The sequence below is a fragment of the Nothobranchius furzeri genome, chromosome 17 (assembly GCF_043380555.1).
Source record: "Nothobranchius furzeri strain GRZ-AD chromosome 17, NfurGRZ-RIMD1, whole genome shotgun sequence".
In the NCBI taxonomy this organism is placed as follows: domain Eukaryota; kingdom Metazoa; phylum Chordata; class Actinopteri; order Cyprinodontiformes; family Nothobranchiidae; genus Nothobranchius; species Nothobranchius furzeri.
This window is the reverse complement of record NC_091757.1, coordinates 38,154,941-38,181,014: the sequence shown is the minus strand read 5'-3', so window position 1 is coordinate 38,181,014 and position 26,074 is coordinate 38,154,941. Positions and strand designations below refer to the sequence as shown.

At 40.9% G+C, this 26,074-nt stretch overlaps 3 protein-coding genes and 1 long non-coding RNA gene across 8 annotated transcripts in view; 3 read left to right on the top strand and 1 right to left on the bottom strand.

The window, feature by feature from the left end:
- Nucleotides 1-10,286, top strand: part of tcf7l1b (transcription factor 7 like 1b) — a 34,224-nt gene extending 23,938 nt beyond the window's left edge. For 2 of the 5 annotated variants that reach the window (XM_015972271.3, XM_015972269.3), the window contains exons 5-12: nucleotides 2,734-2,869; nucleotides 3,241-3,343; nucleotides 5,292-5,375; nucleotides 8,082-8,225; nucleotides 8,320-8,479; nucleotides 8,564-8,671; nucleotides 8,833-8,884; nucleotides 9,376-10,286. In XM_015972271.3, the coding sequence (XP_015827757.3) occupies nucleotides 2,734-2,869; nucleotides 3,241-3,343; nucleotides 5,292-5,375; nucleotides 8,082-8,225; nucleotides 8,320-8,479; nucleotides 8,564-8,671; nucleotides 8,833-8,884; nucleotides 9,376-9,848 (1,260 nt within the window). In that variant the 3' untranslated portion in view covers nucleotides 9,849-10,286. Of the gene's footprint in view, nucleotides 1-2,733; nucleotides 2,870-3,240; nucleotides 3,344-5,291; nucleotides 5,376-8,081; nucleotides 8,226-8,316; nucleotides 8,480-8,563; nucleotides 8,672-8,832; nucleotides 8,885-9,078; nucleotides 9,108-9,375 lie in introns of all 5 variants that reach the window. The other 3 variants (XM_015972270.3, XM_015972268.3, XM_054731388.2) reach the window with 2 other exon arrangements.
- A 4,304-nt stretch (nucleotides 10,287-14,590) lies between these two features.
- On the top strand, nucleotides 14,591-17,946 carry tgoln2 (trans-golgi network protein 2). Its single transcript, XM_015972266.3, has 4 exons — nucleotides 14,591-14,805; nucleotides 16,056-16,726; nucleotides 17,012-17,095; nucleotides 17,174-17,946. Exons 1-4 carry the CDS (start codon nucleotides 14,760-14,762, stop codon nucleotides 17,174-17,176), a joined length of 804 nt encoding a protein of 267 aa, XP_015827752.3. The 5' UTR covers nucleotides 14,591-14,759; the 3' UTR covers nucleotides 17,177-17,946.
- A 237-nt stretch (nucleotides 17,947-18,183) lies between these two features.
- LOC107393716 (dual specificity protein phosphatase 18) lies at nucleotides 18,184-19,591 on the bottom strand. Its single transcript, XM_015972267.3, has one exon. The coding sequence runs from the start codon at nucleotides 18,850-18,852 to the stop codon at nucleotides 18,307-18,309; it is 546 nt and encodes a 181-aa protein (XP_015827753.3). The 5' UTR covers nucleotides 18,853-19,591; the 3' UTR covers nucleotides 18,184-18,306.
- Nucleotides 19,592-20,559: 968 nt separating this feature from the next.
- On the top strand, nucleotides 20,560-24,372 carry LOC107393714 (uncharacterized). The gene is made up of 3 exons (XR_011517114.1): nucleotides 20,560-21,150; nucleotides 21,542-21,968; nucleotides 22,306-24,372. It is a non-coding gene; the product is annotated as an uncharacterized lncRNA (long non-coding RNA).
- Nucleotides 24,373-26,074: the final 1,702 nt, after the last annotated feature.

The window sequence follows — 26,074 nt, the reverse complement described above, 5'->3', positions numbered from 1 at the left end:
TTTGACTGGGGGCCCGGTGAGATTTTTCTCATTTTGCATTAGCCAGTGAACACCCGAGATCCATCATGAAATCAAAGGCTTTGGGAGGGCTGAACTGAATACTGATCTAAGGTTGGCGGTCCTGCTGGGCCACTGCAGAGACTAGATCCTCTTCAAATATGTGTTAAGGAAGCAGCGCTTTGATTCCAGTCGAACGGTGTGGCTGAACAGACTCACGCAGTATTGCAGGATGAGTTGATGAGATAGCAACAGTGAAGGCCTTTTTAAGCTTTATTCCATGACTGCTGGGTAGATTCGACCCAGAAACCTGACGCCGCTCTGCGCTGTTATTATTCTAACCTGGAATTATAATGCCTTTGACCTTTTCAGAGGCGATGACCAGACGCAAAGCTCACGTTAACCGTGATGAATAGCACAGCTTTTGGAGGGACAGATTTTTTTTAAAGACACACGACACGGTCAGTCTCCCCTCACGTCCGCTTCCTGTTGGCGTTGACAAACAAGGCTTGGATTTCTCAGCGTGCCAGGCATTCTTTTCACCCTGTCTTTCCTGGAGTTTTGAAAGGCCTCTGAGCCTCCCACCCAGAATCGCCGAGCAGAAAGACACACAAAGCTGCGGGGTTATTCAGTTTGCTCTAAGCTCTCTTCCCCATCGGCTGTTTGCCTAGTAATTCAACTCAGATGTTCAGGATCCAAAAACATGTTTGCTTGAATGAAATCCACCCCCTCCACCCACATTGACCAAGGACTGTGCTTTTCTTAGCTCGGGTCCAAGTTGGACAGTCAAGCTAGGTACTGCCACCGTGTCCCTTTTAGCCTTAAACCCTCAGAAGGGGACGGACATCTGTCCTCGTCTTTCCTCTGCGGTCATCTGCGGAGTTTTCCTGCCTTCTGAACCTTCTTGTGATTGTATCAGACTCCGTCTCAGAGCAGGTCAGAGTGTTACGAGCCAGACAGCCGCATCTATGTGCAGATTTCTATCTGCCGGCGTAGATCTAGTGTCCGCTCTGTTACATAGACGTTTATATTTAAAACATGGCTCGTGTTCCTTGTGGTTTTCTGATTACACTTTGCTTGTGGATTGTGAGGCCAGACACATGAAGCTGTAACGGTCTAAAGAGTTATTACTGCTAAACATAAACTCACTCAAAGAGGGCATTGATGCACACGTGTGTGCTTGGAGTTTTTTTTTAAGAACAATATTTAGAAAACGGCTTTTAAAATAAGTTCCCAGGCTTCTGGAGAGTCTGATTAATGTGAATTAGGATTAAATTTATGCCAGCTGATTGACTTGATGGATTGTAGTGCGGCTCTTTACTTGATGTAGTCCACATCTTTATTCCTGACAGAGAATAGTTTCGCACATCTAGCACCAGCTCAGACTGCTGCACCGAGAGGCAGCCTGGAGTTGAAAGCAGAGCCTTCGAACTTGTGTTTGGAGTGCACGATTCATGTATTCCAGGATATGAATAATTAATGAGGATCATTTGAAATTCTCACTGAACTGCTTCCCAAAAAATGTGTTGGCACCCAGGTCTAGAGGTCTCAAACAACTCTGACAACATGGGGAAAATTCAGGCGCATTGTACACGAAGTAGAACAACAAAGCACAACTCAAATATACATGACATGTGGGAGCTGGGATTTTAACCCAGTAAGTTAACCCTTTTTCTGCAGTGGACTTTTTTTAGGTGTTGTAAAGAAATGTTTGCTTTTTCCTTTTAGGCCCAAAGTCTGCAGAGCTCACGGTCTTAATATAGCCCTGTTTAACAGGAGTAAATATTTTCATCTCTACTTCATTTGCTAAAGTTTTAAAAGGAGGGGAAAAAAGTTACTTTGAAAAAAAAACATGCCAAGATTTGGAACAATTCTGAGCAGCGTGAAGCAAAAGAGTTCAGAAGTCTCAATGCAAACCTTGTTCCCCAGCAGACCACGTTGGAGAGACACAGAGGTTGAGAACGGGGTGGGGGAGTGGGGAAGGATATTGAAGAAAGGTTAGCCTGCAGGAACAAGACTCCTTTCTCCCCTCCCACCCCTTGACCCTCCCATGTGACAAGTTGAGCCAACAAGTGGTCTATTCAGCCAGGCAGCCAGGGGAAATGGCTGCTCGGCTGAGCGCTGCCTAATGAAAGTAGAGACGCTTGTTATTATTATTGTCTTCATCATTTCTCGTCGTAGCCGTAACGCCGGACACATCTTGGCACAGACTGGTGCTTTTTCAGCAAAAGAACACACACTGCAGGCAAAGGAGGAGTTTCGTCTCTCACAGCTCAACTCTTATCTTCAGTTCCATACAGAATTTTAAGTGGTTTTCCAACAGTGCTAACATTTAGGACCCCCTCATGATGGAAGATGAAGTCTCCGTGTGTTTATGGGCTTTCCAGTTTACCTTACCCTGACTGGGTTTGTTTGTGGCTCGCTGGTGCAACATTTGGACTTGGTGGCACCGTTGTTTTTCTTCTTGGACTGAACAAACAGTTCTCTCCTCCACTCAATGCCTGTAATGATCTTGGCATGTGTCTGGCGGGCTTAGTGCTCCCTGGTACTGGTTCAGATTGCATCTCAGGGTCAGTCACTCGCACAAGCTGTGATGTTTACTACAGAGGGCATTAAAAGGTTTCTTTTCATTGTTGTGAAGTGCATTATTATTTTAGAACGGAGCTGGATGTAAAAGGAAATTCATCAATTAGGACACTTTTCCCTCATCTACATGCCTGTGTGTTCTCTTTTTAGTCCAATAAAGTCCCGGTGGTACAGCACGCCCATCATGTCCACCCGCTGACGCCCCTCATCACCTACAGCAACGAACACTTCTCCCCTGGCACGCCGCCATCACACCTCTCACCAGAGATCCTCGATCCAAAGACAGGTAGACGGTCACTAACTAAACCAGCCTCTAATGGTGAAAGGTGGCAGTAAAACTCTAGTTGTGCATTTATTTCAGCTCTGCATGTAAACGTAGTCGCTTCCCCTTAGCAGTTTGGATCAAACATGTTTGGAATGAACTGTGCAAGTTGCTTTGGTCATGAATTAAAACAGCTTGAAAAGTGGCCTTAATTTAAATCATCTCACTTCACCCCAAAAATGTAACAAACTATTTACCGCTATATTTAGCTCTACACTGAAGATGACAAATATCTCAGGAAATGTAGCATATTGCTTTAAATAAGTCCTGTATAATGCTGTCAGTTCAGCAGGCGTTTACGGTTTTGTCTTCTTCTCCCTGTGTGCTGCCTTCAGGTATTCCTCGAACGCCTCATCCGTCAGAACTCTCTCCATACTACTCGCTGTCTCCGGGTGCCGTTGGTTCGATTGCACATCCTCTGAGCTGGTTCATGCAACAGTAAGCACTTTATATCTTAAACTTATCTTTAATAGCGTGCAAAATTCTGACAACTTTCTGACAATTTTGTTTTTAAAAGTATATTCCCAGAATAAAATGCTATAAAAGTTTAGCCTTTTTAGGAATTATGTATAATTTTTTAGAAATCTGAAAAAGTGATCGTCCTAGCTTGCATTATGGTGTAATGTAAGCAGTACAACCATTATTTTTGTGCTAAACCTGCTCCTCATCCCATAGGGTCTCGTGCAATTTGAATGAAGCGCTGCTCAGCATTAGCCAATAGCGGTAGACATCTGCTTTCGTACAGATGTCAGTTAAATAGCGTGCACGAACGTTTGAGTAAACAGCATAACGTGAGAATAATTATTGGAAAATGACGCGTTTTTGCTCTTTTGGCTGATGTGCATGTTCACAAATGAGAGGAGTAGCTCCCAGTCGCAACGGAAGTAGGGAGAGGGGCTTAGGGTGCAGGACATTTTTTCTGTCTCTCCTGATTTCTTCTTTACTTTAGGACGCAGGTGAAAAACACCTTTCAGGATCTTGATCCATGTTTGCTTTATAGGTATGGGGAGCCTAAGTCTCCTCCATGTCCGGTTGGCTCATGGGTCCCCAGAAGAACGGAAAAATGAATGCATGTCAACGGGGCTAAAAGAGCTATTTTCTAATCCGCTTTGCCTTACACCCTGGATCGCACATATGTTCTACTGCAATTTAAATGAAAACTGACGATGGGTGTTTCGACCACGCCAGTCACGTACTTTGAGATTTATCAGCTTGTAAAAGTTTGTAATTAGCATGACTACACACCAGAAATCGGCACGTCGCATATGTGATGTCACCACATAATTTCCTCTCCTCTAGCGTAGCTGCTACCTACCACATGACCAGATTTATGGTGGTTCTGTCCTCCTTTGGGAAGTTTGCTGAACTTACAGCCATTTTCCCTCAGTTTTCTCTGTGTCTGGTTCGATGACGTCACTTTCGTAGTCATTTGTAGTCCTGGACTTATTTTCACACAAAACCTAAAATAGAGTTTCCCCCCATTTGAAAATAAGCGCTTTCTTGGTATCAAAATGTGTCTTTGAAATTCACGGGTATCATATGTGAAATCCATGGAACATAATAAACGGAATTAGAAAATAGCGTTTATTGCCCCTTTGACTTCCATTCATTTTTTTGTTCTTGCGGGGACCCTCGGCCCGGAAGTAGATGGCGTGACAGATATTATAGATGCTAGATGTAGACATATGTGTCGATGGGTGCAACTCTAGCAAGGATGCGCCATCAATTTATCAGAATCAGCCAATATTCCGCATTAGTGGTTTAACTGGTCCAGTTGAAACTCAAAAATCTGATATTTTTATTTTCAGTCTGTGAATGCATCACTACCAAGCAGCAATTATGGGGTTTCCAGTCCCATCAGCTCATCATCTGGAAACACAAATTCACGCTAGCAGTAGCAGATGTGAAAGATTTAATTTGAGAATCAAAATTTCAAGTACAGAGAAGAAAAGATTTTCTTCCTCTTAGTTGTTTGAAATTAATCAAAAATGGCTCAAATCTGTGTCAGCAGATCAGAGCTATACGAGAATCCGAAATCAGTATCGGCCCTTAAAACCCCAAAATGGTGTGTCTTTTTAATTTGGTGCCCCGAAGCATGAAGAGGAATGAAAACAGGACTGCCATTTGTCTTGCGAGCCGTGTGTAAGTTCAGGTGCACCGTATCATATCGATAGTAAGTTAAAACATCTGAGTTTACCAGGTGGAGTTTCAAAACATTTATGGGTTTTTCTCTGGGTCCGCTAATCAATTGCAACGGTTTTGCTCCACAAGCAGGGGATTTGAGTTGATGAGAGGAGGATTAGTGCTGCTGGGTTAGCTGTCAGCTGGGTTTGATCCACCTCACACTGGAGCTTTCACTCACTCCCAGTCTGCCTCTGTCTCCCAGGCAGGGCCAGCCCATGTACTCCATCCCTCCGGGGGGATTTCGTCACCCCTATCCAGCACTGGCGATGAATGCATCCATGTCCAGGTGAGTGGATCGTGTTCGGCAACACGACCACCTTCCCAAGAGGGAGGGCTAGGGGGACAACTTGATACGTGCTGCTTCTGTGGCACGCCGTAATCACATTTAGCCTGCGTTCTTTGCCAGACAGTAAATGGCTGAAGTTAAGTCTTAAATTCTTATAGTTCACACTTTCTAACAATCTGAGAACAGTCTAAAGAGAGGCAAAAATTCTGGATTCAAAACTTCTTCAGCTGGGACAGAACGTTGTTGCATCAGGAGCAGATTTAGGTGTCGGGACTACAAAAAAGATGAGAGCTCTGAGAGAGGTGAGCTTGGTTTCTTAAAAAGAGCGAACAAGTTATTGGCATTCAGAACGCCTCTCCAGCCTTTTTTTCCTACGGAGCTAAACTTCTGTGGTCAGGCTGGTGTTCTGAGCCTCTCCACAACACACACACACACACACTCACAAAGCAGAGATGAAAGGGCTACGAATCGATTAGGACAAATCAAAGCTTATCTGAACCCACATGTCCCATCAGACTAAACTCTCTAGCCGTCTGTCAAAACTGGAAAGATTTGTAACGAGGCTTCCGGTGTTCGTGTGAGATGAAATATTCAGAAGGCTTGCTGTGATCAATAGCTTGTGCAGCTCCATCCTGATATAAACAACAATATCAAGGTTCTTGATTCACTTTTAGCTCTTCAATCCAACATTTAATTCAACGTAAATGATTAGTAATGACTTAAAATAGGTTTTTGTAGCACTATGTGAACGTAAAAAGGGTTTTTGGCTCTTTTTTTTCTTTTTACTACAGAATAAGATGTTAGTTTGAGGCAGGAAATAAATATGAGAGTATAATGTTTTACCCCTACTGTACACAGGAAGCATCAGTGGTGCGAAACAGCAGCAGAAAGGTTTACTCGCGACAATCGCTGCGCTCCAGAGCACACCAGGAGTCCGCTGTGCTCCTCGCTCGACTCACGAGATCAAATAATCCCTCAAGTTTATGCTGTCCGCCATTAAACCAAAATGAAGAAAATCACGTTTGATATTGCTTTTTGATGTCATATATCTGTCATATATATGATGTTGTTCTTCTCTACTTCCAGCATTAAAGTCATGAAAACACACCGTTAAACTTCTGGAACAATGCAGCGAGTAAATGAGCCGTTAGGTCACTTGTGATGACAATCTACATAGATATGAAATTGCATCGCTGCGATAGACTTTTATTTTGAAAATCACCAGGTGTGTGATTTCCTGTCGAGCTGTAGGTTAACTGTGAATATCGGCGCATCCCAGAAGCTGCTCGTGGCAAAAATAGAACCTGATCCTATCATTAGCGGCGCGGCGCTTCCGGGACACACCTGAAAATTGCCGCATCACGGCTGATTTGAATCATCCCATAGACTCTAATGAAATCTGTTTGAAGCGGTGACGTTCTTCGGCCGTTCTGCTCCGCTGATGCTTCCAGAGTGCAGCAGACTTTAGTGAAAGCTAGAGAAAAAAGTGTGTTTTTAAAGGAAAGTAACGCGGTATCTAAAAGATGCTCTAGCGATGCCGACACGTAGAGGTCCGGGCCAGCCGATGTGGTGCCCGTTTTTGGGGCTCTGAATTTAACCGACTGTTGAATTTTAACTCAGCATTAAATTAAATATTTAGCCAAAGTTATTCAAAGAAATCAATAAACTGCCAGGTATAAAATACAAATAACAGGTAAATAAACAGAAATGTCAGGTGGTAAAAATGTTTTAGAGCATTTATTTAAAAAAGTTTTCAGGAAGGTAAATATACCTTAAAATAAAATCCGGCAGCGGCACTGGGCTGCCCGTGGATGTGCCTGACTTACTAAAGAGTAACATCAGTAAATGCGTTATGTAAAAATTGGTCAATATAGACCCGATAAATCATCTGACCGCTACACCCGTCTATCCCTAGCAACAACTTCTTAGCCAGAATTTATTATTAGATTAGCAATTATTAAAAATAGAAAATCAGAGACAGAAATAAATCATGAGTGAAATTCTGATTTCTATTGTGTTTGTATTGTATATGCATTTTCTAACGTATGGGCCAGAAAACCAACATGACGAGAAATTTAAACAGCTTTTTTTGTAACCTGGACTTGGTTTTAAACAGTTAAACCTCTTTCCCGTCATGCATTTGAATTAAGCTGCTCCTTTATTAGTGGCTTTTATGATAGAGCAGGTTCAGTGTTTAGTGACGGCGTGGCGTGTTGAAACCGTTGGACAAAACGAACTTTTCTAGTCAACATTAACTGGAGCGTGTGATACGGCGGCTTGCAGATTAATTTCCTCTTTTGTCCGCCACAATACGTCTTTGCTTTAACAATCAGCGAGACACTTTGTACAAGAAAAAGGTGTTCTGTGTGGAAAGCTGTCAGAGCGCTCGCCGTGGTCTGGAAGGTGGTAAGGAGAAAGGTTTCGGGTGTCACAGCCATGCTGTCACCATGGTAACACCACACTCCACTTTTCTTCAGCCGCTGGCGAATAAAGGGGGCTTTTCAAAAAGTCTTTATTTGAACAAAAAAAAAGCATGGTACACATTGTGTGTATGAATTTAGTCTAGACAGAGGCAGTAGGTGCTGTGAATTTACCCAGAAGGCTAAAGCGTTGGAATACTGAGCTAAATCTTTTCTTGACAGGTTGACAGAGGATCACTGTTTCTAACCCTGACTGTTAAAATGTTTCCCCTCTTTTCCCTCCCAGCTTGGTGTCCAGCCGTTTCTCCCCTCACATGGTGACTCCTCCTCCACACAGCCTCCACCAGACCGGAATCCCGCATCCCGCCATCGTTTCGCCCGCCATCAAGCAAGAACCCGGCGGCGACAACATCAGCCCCTCCATGCATGCGTAAGGACAAATTAAATGCTCTCAAAACTCGCCTCTCGTTTCCCCTCCCTCGCCACGTTTATCGACAGAAATCTCTATTGTTTCGGATTAGCAGGAAGTCCCCCGTTCCTGCCAAGAAGGAGGAGGACAAGAAGCCTCACATCAAGAAGCCTCTCAACGCTTTCATGCTTTATATGAAGGAGATGAGAGCCAAGGTGGTTGCAGAGTGCACTCTGAAAGAGAGCGCAGCAATTAACCAGATCCTGGGAAGACGGGTAAGAAGCACTAACTCAGACGGACACGTGAGTTTGCAAAAGTATACGTGTGTGTGTGTGTGTTTAACCGTTCTTTGACCACAGTGGCATTCGCTGTCGAGAGAGGAGCAAGCCAAATACTACGAGCTGGCCAGAAAAGAAAGGCAACTGCACTCCCAGCTCTACCCTGGATGGTCAGCACGAGACAACTACGTGAGTTCTGCTGCAGCCTCATTCCTCTTAGCGTCAGTCACATATGACTGCAGGGAGTAAATATAGCAACTGCACTTTTGATCTTGTGAAGCGAAGTCGTTGAGGTGGCTTTACTTCCGCTACGAACAACAGTTTTTAACAGCATTGTTGTATCTGTGCAGGGAAAGCGGAAAAAGAGGAAGAGAGAGAATAAACCAGACTCAAAACCAGAGGGTAAGAGGCCTTGCTCTTCCTGACTGCCTTCATTTATTTGTTTCTCTTTTGTCTCAACAATTGAGAGGAAAGAAAACCGAAGAGCCAGCCCTTTATTTGTCTTACGAGGCTCGTGTTTAACGTAAAACTGCCCATTTCTATCCCTTTTGTTTAGCGCTTACTAACCTTTTCCCTGCTTTTACACTCTCAAGCAGCTTATGAGGTTCAGTGCTCATAGTTGCAGGTATGTTTGCAGTGCTGGAACTGTCCGTGGCCACTCTTCCGTGAACATTTCAACATGCATTCTGTATCTCGTTCCTTCTCTGACTCACATATGCCGTAACATCCTGTTTCTACTCTCCTCATTGTGATGTGCTGACCAGTTGATATGAGAAATGTCACGTTTGAATACTTTCACATCTCACTCATTCACTTCCATCAGCTGCAGCCTTGTGGGACTTCAACCAGATGTGAATCTAGTTTTAGCCTTAATTTATTTATTTTTTCCCCAGACTTCTCCGTCAGAACCAAGAAGCAGTGTGTGCAGTACCTGCCGTCGGAGAAGATGTGTGACAGCCCTGCGTCGTCTCACGGGAGCATGCTGGACTCACCGGCCACCCCCTCTGCTGCCCTGGCCTCCCCCGCTGCTCCTGCTGCCACTCACTCTGAGCAGGCCCAGCCGCTCTCGCTCACCACTAAACCGGAGGGACGCATGCATCACCACTTCTCCTTACTTGGGAAGGCCTCTGAATCTTCTTCTTCTTCTTCCTCATCCTCATCCTCCTCCCAACCCTCCATCTCCATCCCTATTGGTACTACAGGTAGCCAGTCGAACACACCCATCCTCACCCGGCCAATCCCCTTCACCTCTCTGCACCCCTCCATCCTCTCCCCGCCGTCCCCCTTCCATCAGGCTGCCCTGCGCTCCCATCATTCCTTGTTCCAGTCGCAGCCCCTCTCCCTGGTCACCAAACCAACCGAATAAATCTGAAAAGGCCATTTCTCTCTCATTTATTGTGCTGTATATTGCTTTTCTTAAAAAATAGGTATTAGAACAACTTTTTTTCTAAGTAACGAAAAGGAGGAAATATTATTGGTCAATATTTGACTTGCCTCCTTTTCTACACCTCTCAATGAAATACGAAGTGTATTTTTTTGTAAAGTTTACTGCAGGACTGGGTTCTTTTTGATGCATTTATCCAATGAACCTCATGTATAAAAGAACCAATGTACATAAAGTTTCTTTATAAAAGAAAAAACAAACAAACAAAAAAAAATGTCTTTTTAGCCAAAACCTAATTAATGTTAGTATGAAGTTTAAGTCCTAGTCCCTGCCAATAATTGCAACCCCCAGTTTTTTCAGTTCATGCGTGTGTGCCCCTTCTATGACATGTCAAATAAATATTTGAAATTGTTTCCTAAAGGAAGTCTCTGTCTGTCTCTTTGAATTTTGTTTATTGATTTTTGCCAGCTTGGGTAGAAATGTCATTGTTTTTTTTAAGGTCCACACCAATAACAATCGCTTTTCTTTCTTTAAATTCTTTATTAATTTGAGATTAAAAGGGTTTTGATGTACTTTAAGGAGATTGTTATATTATTAAAGGTGCATTGTGTAAGAAGGAAGAAAAAAGGACATCATGTGGTCAGATATGGATACTGCAGCTCATTTTGTAAACAACACAAGTGACTTTTTCTCTCCCATTCCATGAGTTTCTTGCTGTTGCTAGCTACGGATCAGCGCCAGAACATTCTAGATGACAAGTGAAGAAGACAAGTTGATACGTCGACAAATGCATTTCACTGTAATATCGAGTTGTTGGTAACTGAAAAAGTAGCTTGAGATATATTTAAAAGCCAACAATTTGTTTCAGATTTACGGTTAGCATTGTTAGCTCAACATTAGCCTCTAGCCCTCTTTACCCGATATTACAGTAAAAAAAAAAAGATGCCGTGATTTCTGAGGGTTACAATAACTAACTTTTGGGTCGCTCCTGTTTCTAGCTTAGGATCTTTACAAAACACTGCTGCGTTAGCTTGTCAGTGTGGGATTACAGATGCCGGCGCTACAGCACCAACTCGGCGCAGACTCTGCAACAAGGCATTTCACCACGACTGTGATGGACAGACAACTTTAGGAGCAGCTTGTCAAAAACACGTAAGGAGCGAGGCTTCAATCGCAAAAAAAATAAATAAATAAAAACAAGTTATGACAGAGCAGAGACCTCCCCTTTTATATTGCAATGGTGTAATCTTTTGTGAAAAGCATATGATCATTACCGCCGGCTGTGAATGAAATCGGTTTCAACGTAACCTTCTTTCCAAAATAACAGACAGACTGTTTTGTGATTACTTCACTGTAAACATCTTACTTATTGTACCTTTAAAAATTATTTAACAATAACATTAATTTTGGCTTCATTTAAGGCTCCGATGTGCACATATTATGACCAGAACGCCAAAGTTGACTCATCGAACTGTAGAATTTGATTCCGGTCACACTGAGACACGTGCACACATTTCTTCTCTTGTATTTTACATGAGCATTGTACTTTAGCTCTAAATAGAGAACCTGCTCATAAAAACCCTGCTGATGGTGGCGTGGACTTTTAAAGTTTAATAAAGCAGAATTAGGCTAACCGCACTGGAAAATGAGCACTAGAACCAGGGTAACAAAATTCCAAGCCCAGAATAAATAAAAACGTAGACATCTGCTCCATCTTGGTGTAAAGCATCTCATAACAATGACAAAACAAAAAAAGCGGGTCACAACGAGATTCACTCTGGTTCCTGATCCCTTCCTGCACTTTTAACTGCATCTTTATTCACCGTTTGGCACGTTGCACCAGCTTTAATGAACTAAGAGGTAATGGGATGGAACTCCTGGGACCTCATTAGGCATTTCAATTAGAGAAAAATACACAAGGTAGGTTACAGTTTTTGGTGGCTTGATGATGACGGGAAGTGCCAGGGAGGGATGGACCAATTACGGCTGAGCGGAGGTGAACTGGCCCGGACGAGTCCACTGACACCACTATCACTGGTTTACAGGTTTAACTGAGATCTCACTGGCAGGAAGGCACACAGCGCTGAAACATACCCTCAACGCACTTTCTTTTGATTGTACATTACATAAACCTTTGGCAGCTAATCTTGATTAATCCAGCCAGATCAAAATGTAATAAAGTCATTATTTATCACTCATTTACTGTTAATAGTTTGTGACACCAACTGTGACAATCTAAACTTCTCACAGAGCTGCAGAGAGGTGGGCTGTGGGTGTGATTCTGTGTTGGGCCCCCCTGACATGGGCACCAAACTGTCACGTCTGCCCTGCTCTGCTTTAAACCATCATTAGCTATAATAAGTCTGTGCTTGTTTGCCATTCTGTTGTACATTGTTCCAGACACATGCCACACAATCAGCAGTGCCACAATGGCCCGCTCAGAGCCACACCATCGGTCCGTCACTGAAATTACAAGTAATGAGTTGTCAGAGCAGTCAGCGAATCTGTCTCCTCAAGCCAACACATTCAGTAAAATGTCCAATTCTCCCAGCTCAAACCCCAAAACTGCACCTTTGTTAAAAAAAAACTATCTAAATATGAGTCTCACTATATGGTGAGTAGAGTTGCTTATTTGTGCAAAACTGAAGTAAAATGTTATGTTTTAGGTTCGATGAGCTCCCCTCGGAGTCGTTATCTCTCATGTGCGGATGCTGCTGCACTCAACATCTGCCATGTAAGCACGAGGTCAGATTTAATACATGTTAATTTTTGCTCATTAAATTCTTCCAATCTCTTGCCAGGATTGTTTTCTAGGCCTTCCTTTGATCTTGAAATTATTCCAGGTTAACTATTTCATTTCACACGTGTAATATTGTGCAGAGAAACACACACACTCACACACACGGTAAGTACAGGTGTGTTTATGTCGCTCTCTTTAGATCAACAACCTCTTGAATGTAATCAGAAAAGGCTGATCTTATTCCTGCTATTGACTGTGTGACCTTATGGTCCCCGCTAATAACAGGATGCTGTGAGAGCGTCACATGTGGTTTCCTGAAGTGATATTAATTGATTGTTGCTGTAACATTCCCCGAGCCGAGCAGGTCACAGCTGGTGCCTTTGTGCAGACAGGTAAGGCCGGCTGTGAGCTTAAGAACCTCCTTCATGTTTTATTCACACCTGTTTGACCTTAAAGATGGAAATGCAAATGGGTGTCAAGAATGAGAGGGATCATTGGACTTTTCAAATGTCAACTAGCCGGTCACAATTAAAACACATTCATTACAACAAGCTGCAGGTCTCCAGCACCCAGCTGGGATGTAAAACACCTTCAATTAACATTTATTTCATTATCTCATCTGTAAAGCCACTGCACACCTTCTGTGGTAAGGTCTGAACCATTGCTACGTTCTCAGACCTAATAAACCAGTTTTCTTAAAATAAGTAGATTTTTATTGTTCTTCTTGTATAGTTCACATAATAATAATAATAATAATAATAATAATAATAATAATAATAATAATAATAATAATAATAATAATAATAATAATAATAATAATAATAATAATAATAATAATAATTTGCTGTGTATATCAATACTGCCATCTGCTGATAAACTAATATACTGACACACTATCATCATTAAACCTCTCTCTCAGATATTTGAAGAAATTCTTCTAAATTTCTGTAGAATTATTTTGTAAAATAAAAAAGCATTTCAACCAGTTAGTGATTCTATATTAGCTAATGTATTTATTTATTTTTACATCTGTACTTTTATTTATTTGTGAAAATGTTACTGTAATTATATTAATACATTAACATAAAGCTGTTTAACTTTTTTAAATATTAATTTTCATCTAAGGAAACACACAAAACACATATTTAAATCAATTTTAATACCAAAGTCCTTTAATTCTCATAAAACAGAATTTCATACATTTTAACAAAGGGATTGCAGTTGCAGTGAAACTTTTAATAAAATTTATTGATTGTGTTTTTCCAATTCATTTCAAGACTCTTATTAACTGAAGCAAATCAGACAACAACAAACAACAAACAAACAAACAAAAAGTTAAAAAAGAAAGAATGGTTATCAGGATCACAGAACATAAATAATAATAAATTATCGTTATTTATTAACACTAATATTTTGGTTATACAACAAACCAAAATAAAATGTGTATTTTTTTAAATTAAAAGAAAGAAGATCAAACCTATTTCAAATACAAGTTGTATTGACAGAGTTTTAGTTAAGCGGGACATTGATACTGCTGAAATGGGATTTTAACCTGCTTAATAATATAAATCGACAACTTTGATTATAAAAAAATCAACATGAATGAACAAAGCAAGATCACTAAGAGAACCTGTGTTAGTAAAATAATAAGTAAATAAAAGTTTCAAATGTTTACAGCAGTGAGATTAAAAATCATCATTTTGGAGCTACAAAGGAAGCAAATATTCCCTAAATTGCTTTAAAGTAAATAAAACAAGGAGACAAAACAGTAATAAGTTCCTCCATCAGGAACAACAAAAACTCTCTATGCCAATATGGAAGTCTGAAAGTGGATCAAAAATATTATAAAAATAGTTTACTTTAACTGTAAAACTATTATTATCAATATATAATTTATATTTCTTTATGAGTTAAATAAATGAACAAGTTGCCTTTTATTCGTTGTAATTGACGGAGTAAGCCACTAGAGATCAGAAGACTCAACTTCCGTGTTTGTGTTTAAAACAGCAGAAGAAGAAATGTGATTTGTGCACGGAAGTAAAACAGGATCCAACCTGTCCAACTGCATTTGTCAACGCGGATTGTCGAGAGGAGCATCAGATTAGATTAGATTTAGGCATATTCGATGTGGATTTTTCCGGTTGGTGGACACAATGAAAACGGCTTTTCTCCTGCTTCTGTTCTGCTGTTTGGGTGCAGGTAAGAGCGGCTAGTTTAATCTCGTTTTAGCCTTTTATTAAAAATGAATCTGTTGTGTTCTGAACCCACAGCGTCATTTAGCTGTTTCTATATTACTTTAAGTCTTTCAAGATGAAAAATACAATGTGTACATGTTTGATGCAGCCAAAGTTCACCATAAGTGTTACATTTAAACTTGATTTTGCTCCGGTCACCTTTAGACCACAAAGGGGAAGCTGAGGGTTGCCTCAGCAGCGTATCCACCTTTAATAAATAGGGACCTGTCCTAAAACAAACAGCCTGTAGGTTAGAGCTTGGTGACATTTATTGATCAGACGACATTTTCAGAGTAAACACAACATGATGAGTTAATGTTCAGACTGTATTTCAAATAAATATTAACCAAACAACTTATAACAAACCATTTTAAAACAAAATAACCCTTTGATAATAAAGACAGTTTCTCATTTGGATTGATGCCACACGTCAGTTGGATAATAAAAGAAGCTGCAGGCAGATAACAGACCTGGAGGAAATGCTTTTATCAAATCTGCCATCATTACATACATTATTCTCTAGTGATGCACCGATATGAAATATTTTGGCCGATACCGTTATTAAAATCACTGTTATGGCCGATAACCGATATCTGCGATACAGATATACTGACATTATTGCTTCTAAAATCAGCAGATTTTGAATAGAATGAAAATTATTACGTTATGTACACACACACATTTACAGTTCTGAGATAATTTCATTCACTGTTCACATGACTAAACAATTACACCCCCCCCCCCCCCCCCCCCCCCCCCGAAACAGGCAAACAAATGTTGACCAGATGGATAAAATATTGGTTGGTAATATTGGCCCGGTTTTATTTATCGGGCCGATACTGATATATTAAAAAAATGACTGACATCGACCGATATTGATGCTGATATATTGTCCATCCGTATTATTCTCTGATGCAGGCGTTTCCTGGTCGTTGTTTTTTCCACACAGTGAAAACATCCTGAATAACAACGAAGTGCACTCAGAAATATCATTTAATTAATCATTCACACACAGGTCAGATCAGTAAATGTGTGATAAAAATGTGTCCTTAATGTAAAGAAGATCAGATCAATGTTGGAATTTAAAAAGTAATGGATCAAAACGAGACTTGAGTAAATGGTTGCTTTATTAATCTACATTATTCTATTATTATTCTGAAGTTGCTCAGTGGAATTTTGCTTCATTCATTATTTTGTTACTTTTCCAATTCACAGTGAATTCTGCAGGAAACAAGGATGCAGCCACTCCAGCTTCAGTAAACCGTGACTTATCGGTTCCTAAAGGAGCTCAAACAAATGATCAGCCAACTCCTGACAGTACTGAATCCCTCAACGAAGCAGATGATCAACCTTCAGAGAAAGATAATAGTACCACTAGCCAGGGTAAGGATGAATCAGGTGGAGACAAACCACCAGCTGAGAAAGTAGATAACCAAACAAATCATGGAACTCCTAATAAGGAAAAAGAAGAAGATGGCTCAAATAACAACGAGAGAGACGGCAAAGAAGATGCAGAAGAGCCTCAAACCTCCACAAGAATGACTACAGAGAACCCCCCGCAAGACACTGAGACGAAAGATGGTGCAAATTCTGGTGCTGGGAAGGATAGTCTAAACATTAACGAAGAAGAGAATGAAGCTAAAAAGAACAGCAATCAGCAAGAGCTAGAATCTGAACAAGTAAAAAAAGAGGATACGGAGGGAAATGCAGAGGAGATAACAGACACTAAAGGCGACGGCGACACAAACGGAGCTGAAACCAAAAAAGAAGACGGTGAAGAGAGGAATGTGTTTGACAATCAAGAGAGCAGCCATTTCTTTGCCTACCTGGTCTCTGCAGCCGTGTTTGTGGCTGTGCTTTACATCGCCTTCCACAACAAGCGCAAGGTATCCGTCATTCAGCGTCCACTCACTTTGATCGTTTTTGTGCTTTTGGTCAGTGCTATTATGTTGCGATAAAAGCAAATCATCTGTGTTCAGTATTCAGTCTGATTTCTGTTACAGAAGATTCAAACACTCACTAAAATCTTACCATGAAAACCGAAAACACCGCCCTGAGGCTCAGGCTAAAACCGCTTTAAGCTGAAACTTGGGCGTGTTTGTTTTTCACATCCGGCTTTCGACACCCGGACTAAACCAACTGAAACAATCTTTTTCTTTCTGCACTTCCAGATTATTGCCTTTGCTTTAGAAGGGAAGAAATCCAGATCGGCGCGGAGACCTAAAAGCTCAGATTATCAAATGCTGCAGCAAAATGTAAGCTCTTCTTTTTGATGCGATGACTTCGCGTAGTGTCTTAAAATGTTTTAACTTTGTATTTCCTTTATTTTCCAGTGACAGAGCAAGGTTTCCAGCCCGGAATCACAGAAGACGGATGGAGGCGTAAACATGAAACTCTCCTCTTGTTTAAAAGACATTTTTCTCTTATTTCGGATGTTTATTGCATGACTATGCAGATGACACTGTTGCCTTATTGGAGTGTAAAGATGTAAATGAGCATGCAGTATTTTTGCACTAATGTTATTCCACTTTTTAGGTCATCTGGCCCAATTTGGTCCCAGCTCAGGATATTCCAGTAGCAAATTAGCTGTTTTGTGGCACATTAGTGACATCATAGTGCATCATGTTTTTACGTCGTTCATGTATTTTGATATGAAACATGAAACTGCCTGTTCTGTAACAGGTGGAATCCAATCAGTCTGGTCGTAATACCAGTTAATCCTGTTGTGACTCATAACTTGCACCAACTAATGGGTCTGAGACATTAGTCTGAAATGTCGATCGCTGTAACTAGAACTATAACGAGCTTTGGCTGTAGGTGGAGTGTCAGGGAAGATGGCTCTCTGGGATGGCCACTGACACTTCAGCTCTCATTTCTCATGAGTTTTTATTTGCATCCAGAAAAATGTATGATGTGCCCAATGGCAAAAGGAAATAGTGATTTAATGTGTGGTTATTGTATTGTGTTCATAGCTGTCTGTTTGTAGCAGATGCAGGGGCTTTGAGGATTCTGTTAAAATCACTTTATTACTTCTTGGTAGGAGAAAATCCCAATCATGCTGTGAAATATCCTTTTTTTTTTTAAATAAATCTGCAATAAAAACCAAGTAATTCTTATTTTACCTTTTGTTTTGTCAGCCGAATAGGACCAGTAGCATCCATATAAAATAAACTTATTTAAAATCTAAACAAGTGGTTATGCTAGAATTAAAGCATTTAAAGTGATCTGTTTAACAGCTGTTAAGGTTTGATGTGATGGCTTAGATTTAATTTAAAACAAGGAAAAAATACTGCAAAATAGGGGCCCATTAGGGTGTTTCCTGTGCTGAAATAAACAGACACTACACCATCAAGAGTTTTAATTTGAACAATTAAAAAAATAAAATATACTCTACAGCTTTAACTGTTAAATGTGGTCCAAAGTGGTTTCTTCCCAGAACACTGGTGGAGGTCATCATTCAGTCCCTTCACAGAAGCACCATGTTCCTGTCCTCTCCTTCATAAACATCAGGGATCTCTCCCATGGAGGAAGACACCATCCGGACAGAGCTACACCCACGGAGCTCCGTCTCATACTGGACCAGCTGCTTCCAGAAGCCGCTATTGGGCCTGGCTATGGGCCGACAGCTCCTCACCCACCCGTGGGCCTCCAGGAGGGTCACCCCGCGGTGCTTCATCAGGTAGGCTATGCACAGGGCCACCGAGCGGCTCACGCCGGCGTTACAGTGCACCAACACACGGCCGCCGCTCTCCGTAGTTACCTGGATCTTATCCGCCACCTCACTGAAGTGGTCTCTGAGAGGAGACAGCGGGCTGTCCGACACCGGGATGTGGACGTACTCCACACCTGGAGGAAGAGGACAGCTGCGTTTGGTCTCGGTAGCATTGATGATACAGGTGATTCCACTTCCTGTTAGCTGGGAGGAGTCGTTGGCCGCTTTGCTATTACTTAAATAAAGATGGTCTGTTATTCGGCACAGGCCCGAGAGACCCCCGGTACCAGAAAGATGCATAAATAGACAGAAATTCACCGATACCTCCCAGTTTACACACTTCAAATCTGCTTCAAATGCTGCCTAGAAGCACCAACGCCATGCTGGAAGCATGTTTTGGTACGGCAAACGAGGAAGACCAAATGTACACGAGCACGCGCTTTGTCGCCCCCTGCTGGATAAGGTTTTTACTGATTTGAGTCGCAGTTGCTATATTTTTCAACCTCAGGATTAAAATATAAACAAATAAATGCAATTACACAACTTAATTTATTATTATTAATATAAAATTCATCTAAACGATTTAGGTTAGAGTTAAGAAGAGTTTGCATGCCCACAGCTTCTGTTTTTCTTCTGCCTCCTGTCTGATGGGACTGTTGAAAAGCTCTGCTGCACTGCTTCACTGGCCATCAATTGGTACAAAGTTTATGAACATGAAATTAGTGTGCAAACGTAACATACCTACTAAAATACAATAAAGTGTCACATAAAAGTAATAAATAAAATATGTAAATACACCTGCCAAACCAAAAATCCATGTGTCCAGCTTAACCCTATAGACCAATGAAAACAAATGGGTCATAAGCAGAAATAACGTTTATTGTATAACATTATATCACATTAGACTTGTTTGTTGTTTTATTTACCATTTAACCATATTATATATCTTGCATATTATATTTATTTATTTACCATATTACCATCATTGTCTCTTCTAATTTATCTCTATATAGAGTCCAAACTAGTTTCTAACTGCCTGGAAATGTCACCATGACCCTTGAGATTTAAAGAGCAAGTCAATACTGACAGTTTTAGGCAGAATATTTAAATTTTAACTAAGATGCACTAAAGTGCCAAGTTATTGACTGCAAGTGTCCACAGTATGATTAGACTCTCAGTTTACAGGAAAAAAAAAAACTTGATTTGGGGGTGACTTACTCTTTAAAGTTATTCTTTGGATTTTGAATAAGATAGTGACATCACTAATATTTGTGTTTTGGGTGTAATTCATCAGAAACAGACTTCTAATGGTTTTCTGTGTGTAGGGCTGGGCAACAAATCGAAAATGTATCCATCCATCTGTTTTCAGACACTTATCTGGGGGCAGTAGCCTAAGCAGGGAGGTCCAGACTTCGAAAATTTATCGTTATCAAAATTTCTAACTCTAACCGATATCGTATCAATAAATTCGATAATTTGAAAAGATGTGCGGTGGTTGGCAACGATCATGTTCTTTTAAGAAGCTGTACCACCTCAAGTCGCATGATAACATGACTCAATTTAATACAAACACGTGGCAGCTCCATCTAAAGGACAATTTTTGTTTCTGCACATACCTGTAGTTATCGTCCATTTATCGTTACCGATGTGAAGTCCTCAGTATACCGTGATACTGATTTTAGGCCACATCTCCAGCCCTACCTGTGTAGGGTGAAGTCTCCATCACCTCTTTTGCATGTCAGACTGAACATACAAGATCAGACTTTTTTCAGGTTATTTCCTCCAACATGAACCAGAAAGATCATCCGTAAAAGCAAGGCTCAGCTGTTTGTTGACTCTTATTTTTGCTGCATATTTGATCTTTTTACTGTCATTTAAAAAATAACCAAACCCAAATGTGTCAAAGAAATAAAGCTTCCAACCCTAAATTATTACTCTAATAGTGAAAAGGCTTATTTCTTTGTTTTTTCTAACAAAAGGCGCAGCTGATGACTAATGATGGTTTATTTGCCAAGTTGCTCAGACTGAAATAACTCTAATAGCTGTATCGTTCCTGTAAGTGAAATTAGAGCACATCGCTGTCTTGATTGGAGGTGGTTGCGGTGTATGAGCTGCTGGTGCCTGCAGGCAGTCATCGGTTGCCCTGGAAACACAGATGGTGGATAAAGAAGGGGGCACATACAAAGGACCATAAAACCTGTGGCAGCAGCTGGAGACCGAGACAGACGATTACTTCAGAATTCTGCAGCCCCCGCTCATTCAAAGAAGCCCCTGTTCTCATTAAAACCTGCAGTTGGTTTTCTTTTTGTCCCGGGTTTCTGCCTCCCCTCTACCTTGCTTTTCCTGGACTGGATGCTCTCTCTTTAGTGCGCAGCTGCTGCTGGCACACCCACATCTGCTTGTTTCAGCTCGGCAGCCATGTACGTTTCAGCCGTTTTAACAGCCTTGTGTCCGAGCTTTATAAATACTGCAGGGGAAAAATCACTGCAATCCTCTGGCAGATCAGCATGTAAAGAGAAGAGGAACCCAAAAAAGGCTGCTGAGGAAATCTCCACCTTATATGATTCTGCAGGACAGCTGGAAACCTGAAGAGCTCTGGTAGGAAAAAATGCTCATCTTCTTAAATTCAATGTTTTCTGCAGAAATCAAACTGTAATTCAACTGCAAGGCTTGAAATCAATGGCCTGCAGGTTTGAAGGGAACGCCTTTCCTCGACTCCAACAGCCGTGCTCATTTTATCCAGGAAAGGCTGTCTCTTATGTTGCTGTAGGCATGCTGCATCAACAGCATAGCTAAAATATCTGGCATGGTTTGTCATCTGCAGACATAAGCCTTTCAGCACAACCTTTACTTAATACTTTGCATTGTTTGCAAATTGGTTGTTCTGTTTGCAAATCTGTGCAAAATGCAAAAGATTGTATTACCACAAATGCAAAGTATGCTGTTTATCACCAAACAAAGGTGTGTTTATTTGCTTGTTTCTTTATAGGAAAACCTGTGGTCAGTGTTGCAAGGGCTGGGCTCATCTGACATGACACCATTCAGGATGCTGGAGGATCCCAGGAGCAGGACAGGTCATGTGTCATCTCTGTTAAAACCAGCTAAGAATTTCTCATATATTTGATCGGTCAGGTTATTTTCACATCTTTGTCGACATTCTCCAGCTGTCCTGCTCGATTTGGATATGATGAAACGATTTACAGAGAAGCTGTAAATTGCTTGAAGAGGCATAGCCGGATCCCTCGGGGCTTCTTGGTAGGACAGTTGGGTTGTGTCCCACTTTTCTGCTGCTTTGTGTTCTGTGTTCCTCTCCAGTTCCACCGATGAAACAGCAGACGGGGTGGTGATGGGACCTTATTGTACCCCTGCTGGCACTGCTCCATCTCCAGACTGACACAGGATCAGTCAGCTCTACAGTACTGAGACTTTTTTTTTTTACTTCCCTCTCATCTACTTTAAACCTCAGTCTGTGGCTTTCTGCACACAGAACACATTCTTCTGGACTTCCATGTTTGACTGCAGCCTCTGGGCTGTTTGTGAGATGAATCAGAGATTAGTAATGTGTTAATGCGCTGCTGTCCTCTTTAGGATTACCGGGGGGGATAAACGGCATCAAAGTGCAGATCGTGACCAAATCCAAGTGTCATAATCTGCTTCTAAAATGAATTTATTTAACATTTTGTAGGATTATGCTTGAAAATGGATATCTGTGCATTTTTCTTCTTTATTTCATCCGAACCATTTCTCTTGCAGTTACGGACACGGGACATTCCTGCTGTTCTGCACCTTCGGAGGGAAAATGTCCACGCTGCAGCTGTTCCTCTCCGAGAACCAGTGTTTAGTTCTTCAGTGCACCAACGAACGTGACAATAAGACTCTGTTTAATCTGATTTAGTATTTGTGTGGGCCGTGCACATCTCTAAGGTGCCTTTATTCTCCAGTCACTTTTTCTTCGAGTCTGGTCTCTTTTTTTCTGCACAAGATGTAATTCCCTATACGAGGCGCTTTACCAGTGCCATTCTGGGAGTCTCTCCATTAAAACTGACATGCTAAGCTGTTATATTTTAGGCCTAAATGGATGAAAACACGATGTGCTAGAGTGTGGGAAAGGCTGGTTTTCTCACCTTCAAAATACGTGCAATTCACATGTTTAATTTTTTTTTTACTTGTTTGTTGTGAAACCGGTAAAGTTTGATGTGTAACAAACTAATTTAACTACACATTCTGTAGCGTGTGTGTGTGTGTGTGTGGGGGGGTGGGGGGGATGTGTGTGGGTGCATGCAATCCTTTGCATGTGCTCTATCTGTAGATGTGTTTACACCAGCCAGCGTGTGCATGTGTCTCCTGTAATGGGCCTGAAGCTGGAGCCACGAGTGGTTCTAGTCCCTGGATGTTCCAGAGAAAAGGGATAAAACATTATTTACTGATGGTTCTTAGCATTTGTTACAGCCTCATTAAAGCAGCAGTGGCACTTGTGATTTAGATCAGTGGGAATTAGTGTGGTGCCATTTGCTGAATGATGCCTGCTGGTATAAACCAAACACTCTCACCGCCAGCAGCTCCATCATTTAACACTTAAGCAAATTGCAGCAAATGCTAATAATTATGTGTAAATAGCCTTTTATCCAGGTCTGGACTGCACTAACAGTATCTAACTAATATCTAACAGTACTAATGTCTGCTAATGTTTGGGATATTACTAACCTGTGTGGAGAATGCTGATGGCTTGTATTTCTAACCCACTTACTAACCCCCTGCTTTACGCCACCAGTCTGAGGCGCTCGCTCCTCTCACTCCATCCTGCAATCCTTCTTTAAAGGTGTCCGAATCAGAACAGTCGCTCAAGGAAACATATTTTAAATCATAATAGTAAACGAGCATGTGAGGAAGGGTTTCAGGAGCTGGAGGAGTCCAGAGGATAAAAAGAGCCACACGTTAGAGAGGTGTGTATAGTGTGGTCAGCCTCTTGTCAGCGAGCATTACACCAACCTCAGCTCCACTACTAACACGAGTAATGTTGATGCTAACGACGACGAGGCGGCGACGCTCCTCCTACTAACACCTTTGTTGTTTCACCGAGACAGATCCGAGCATGCCTCGTGGTCCTGCTGATGTGTTTTAGTCCCCGTCACGTGGAAGCTTTTAACCCTGGCCAAAACATCTGGTCTCTGCACCAACCCTTACTAACCCCAGGAGCTCTGGAAGCTCTGGAAACTAACAAACTAACCCACTAATAAACTAATCTTCTAACAGAAACTAACTCAAACCGGTGAATCTTCCTTGAATTGGGGTTTGAAGAGATAACTGAGTGTGTTTGAGGTGTGTGGGTGTGTGTGTGAGTGTGTGTGTGTGTGTGTGTGTGTGTGTGTGTGTTTATGCAGACACAGCAGGAAGAGATTGTTGGAGATTAGCTGGAGCCTCCAGGCCCGGAGACATGCTAAGAGGAGTGCAGGACTAGAAGAAAAAGATGAAAAAAGGGAGGACAGGAAATGGGAAATAAAAACAATCAGGTGTTCAGGACAGGGTGGGTGGGGGCTAGAAGATTAGCTTAGCTCATCAGCTGAAGCTGGCTTCAGCTGAGATGTAAGAAACAACCAGTGACATGTTTTATTTTTGTAAATTTTTTGGTAAACAAGCGTTCCAGGTTGTGTTTGTTAATACGATTGGAGGAAAGATGGCAGCCATCCATCTAGTCAAGGAGCCACCAGAGCTTGTGTGACATATGTGTGTTCAGAATCCTGGATGTTGTGTAAAATTTTTCTAAACTTTATTCTTTTTTGTTAGGAGCTGTTCTCAGAAATAAAATTATTTTTTGTGTCACAGTGTTTAATTTTTTTTGGCAAACAACCTAAACTGCTGTTATTGACTGAAAGTGAAACAGAAGTGTGTTTGGAAATCTGAATTCTGCCTCATCTGGAAAACCAGCAGTTTAGTTTCTATGTAATGTAAAAAAGGGACAGTTTGCTTTCTTTTTCACCACATTAAACATTAATAACACAACATATGCAGCTAAAATGCGCCATCATACACAATCATGACATTTTGTCACAAAAAAAAAAAAAACAGGTGAGGCTCAAACATTAGAATCTGGTGCAAATGTTAATTTATGTCAGTAATTCAACTTAAAAGGTGAAACTAACATATGAGATAGACTCATTACATGCCAAACATGATGATTATTACAGCTTATGAAAACCTCTCATTCCAAATATCAGACAATTAGAATAAAAGGTTCAATGTTCTAGACTCAAAGTGTCACTTTAATCAGCTAATGAATCCTAAACACCTGTAATGGGTTCCTGAGCCTTTAGATGGTCTCTCAGTCTGAGCTTAATTACTGAAATAAATGAACTTTACATGAAATTGCTATTTTATTTTGTCTAATGTCTCATCAGGAATGAACTATCGTCCTGATTCTTGCTCAAAAATCAGCCTTTATGTCACAAAAAGGATACAACAATCATTTAGACACACTAGATGGATTTAGAGTGGATGTAAAATGTTTTTATGTTAAAATAAAAATACAAAGTAATTAATACAATCGAAAGGTGTCAAATGTTAGTGTTAATTTTATTTATTTTTATATTACATGTATTACAGCTTCATTATATTTTGTTATGTTTACTCAATTATATATTATTGTATTTGTATTTTTATTAATAAAAAATTCTAAATTTATTGTAATTACAAAAGGAACATAGGTTTCCACCTCTTTATCATGCACCCCCAAGGACATCATCAACGACCTGACTTAGAGTTTCATTGTGCAGCAGGCCAACAGCAGGGGGCAGCAGCTCACCAAGTTGCAGGATTCTGGGTTTTTATTATTTCAAAATGAGCTTTGGTTTTGGATTTTCAAAGATTTTTACACAACATTAAACAAAGAACGTTTGGACGTCTCTTATTCACTCCCGTAAAAAAAGTTTGCACAAGTTGCATTTTTCTGAATTACAGAAGATGCTTTAAAAATAAGAATGTGCTAAGTGAGACCAGCATCTGCATCAACATGAAAGTGATGAGCTTTCACAATCATGCACAGGAAAAGATTTAGATGAGTCACCATTACTGACGAGCAGGATTAAAACTACACATGAATTATTATAATTAAAGAACAAAAACTAAGTGACACACAAGTATTAGGCTTTTTTCTTAATAAAATTGACAATAATAATTAATGATAATAAGATTCAAAAACAATGAAATAAATGATTAATAAAAGTGGCACCAAGGCATCAAATCAGCTTTTATTCTATGCGTCATGTTCTGAGGTATGTGCTTAACCCAAGACATGCAGAATCAGAGACCGGAGGCAAGTATGATGGTAAAAAGTAAAAATAATTTTATTTTGACAGGAGAACTAAGGGCGCACTGAAGTCCAGCGGTTTGAGAAACAGGAAGCGACGTCTACAGGGAAACAGAGGTGAGTATGGGAGTTGTAGTTCTGGGAGATTTGTTTGTAGTCGGACTTGCGGAAGAGGAGTTGGAACTTGGAGGGGGAGAGAGCCGAGGTGATATCCAAAGT

What these genes read in the sequence shown, in the direction of transcription:
- tgoln2 (XM_015972266.3), top strand. Translation starts at nt 14,760, where the DNA reads ATGAAAACGGCTTTTCTCCTGCTTCTGTTCTGCTGTTTGGGTGCAG. An exon ending in GTTCTGCTGTTTGGGTGCAG is followed by an intron (nt 14,806 to 16,055) that starts GTAAGAGCGGCT and finishes TCCAATTCACAG; the next exon opens with TGAATTCTGCAGGAAACAAG. An exon ending in CCTTCCACAACAAGCGCAAG is followed by an intron (nt 16,727 to 17,011) that starts GTATCCGTCATT and finishes CTGCACTTCCAG; the next exon opens with ATTATTGCCTTTGCTTTAGA.
- LOC107393716 (XM_015972267.3), bottom strand. Translation starts at nt 18,852, where the DNA reads ATGCATCTTTCTGGTACCGGGGGTCTCTCGGGCCTGTGCCGAATAACA.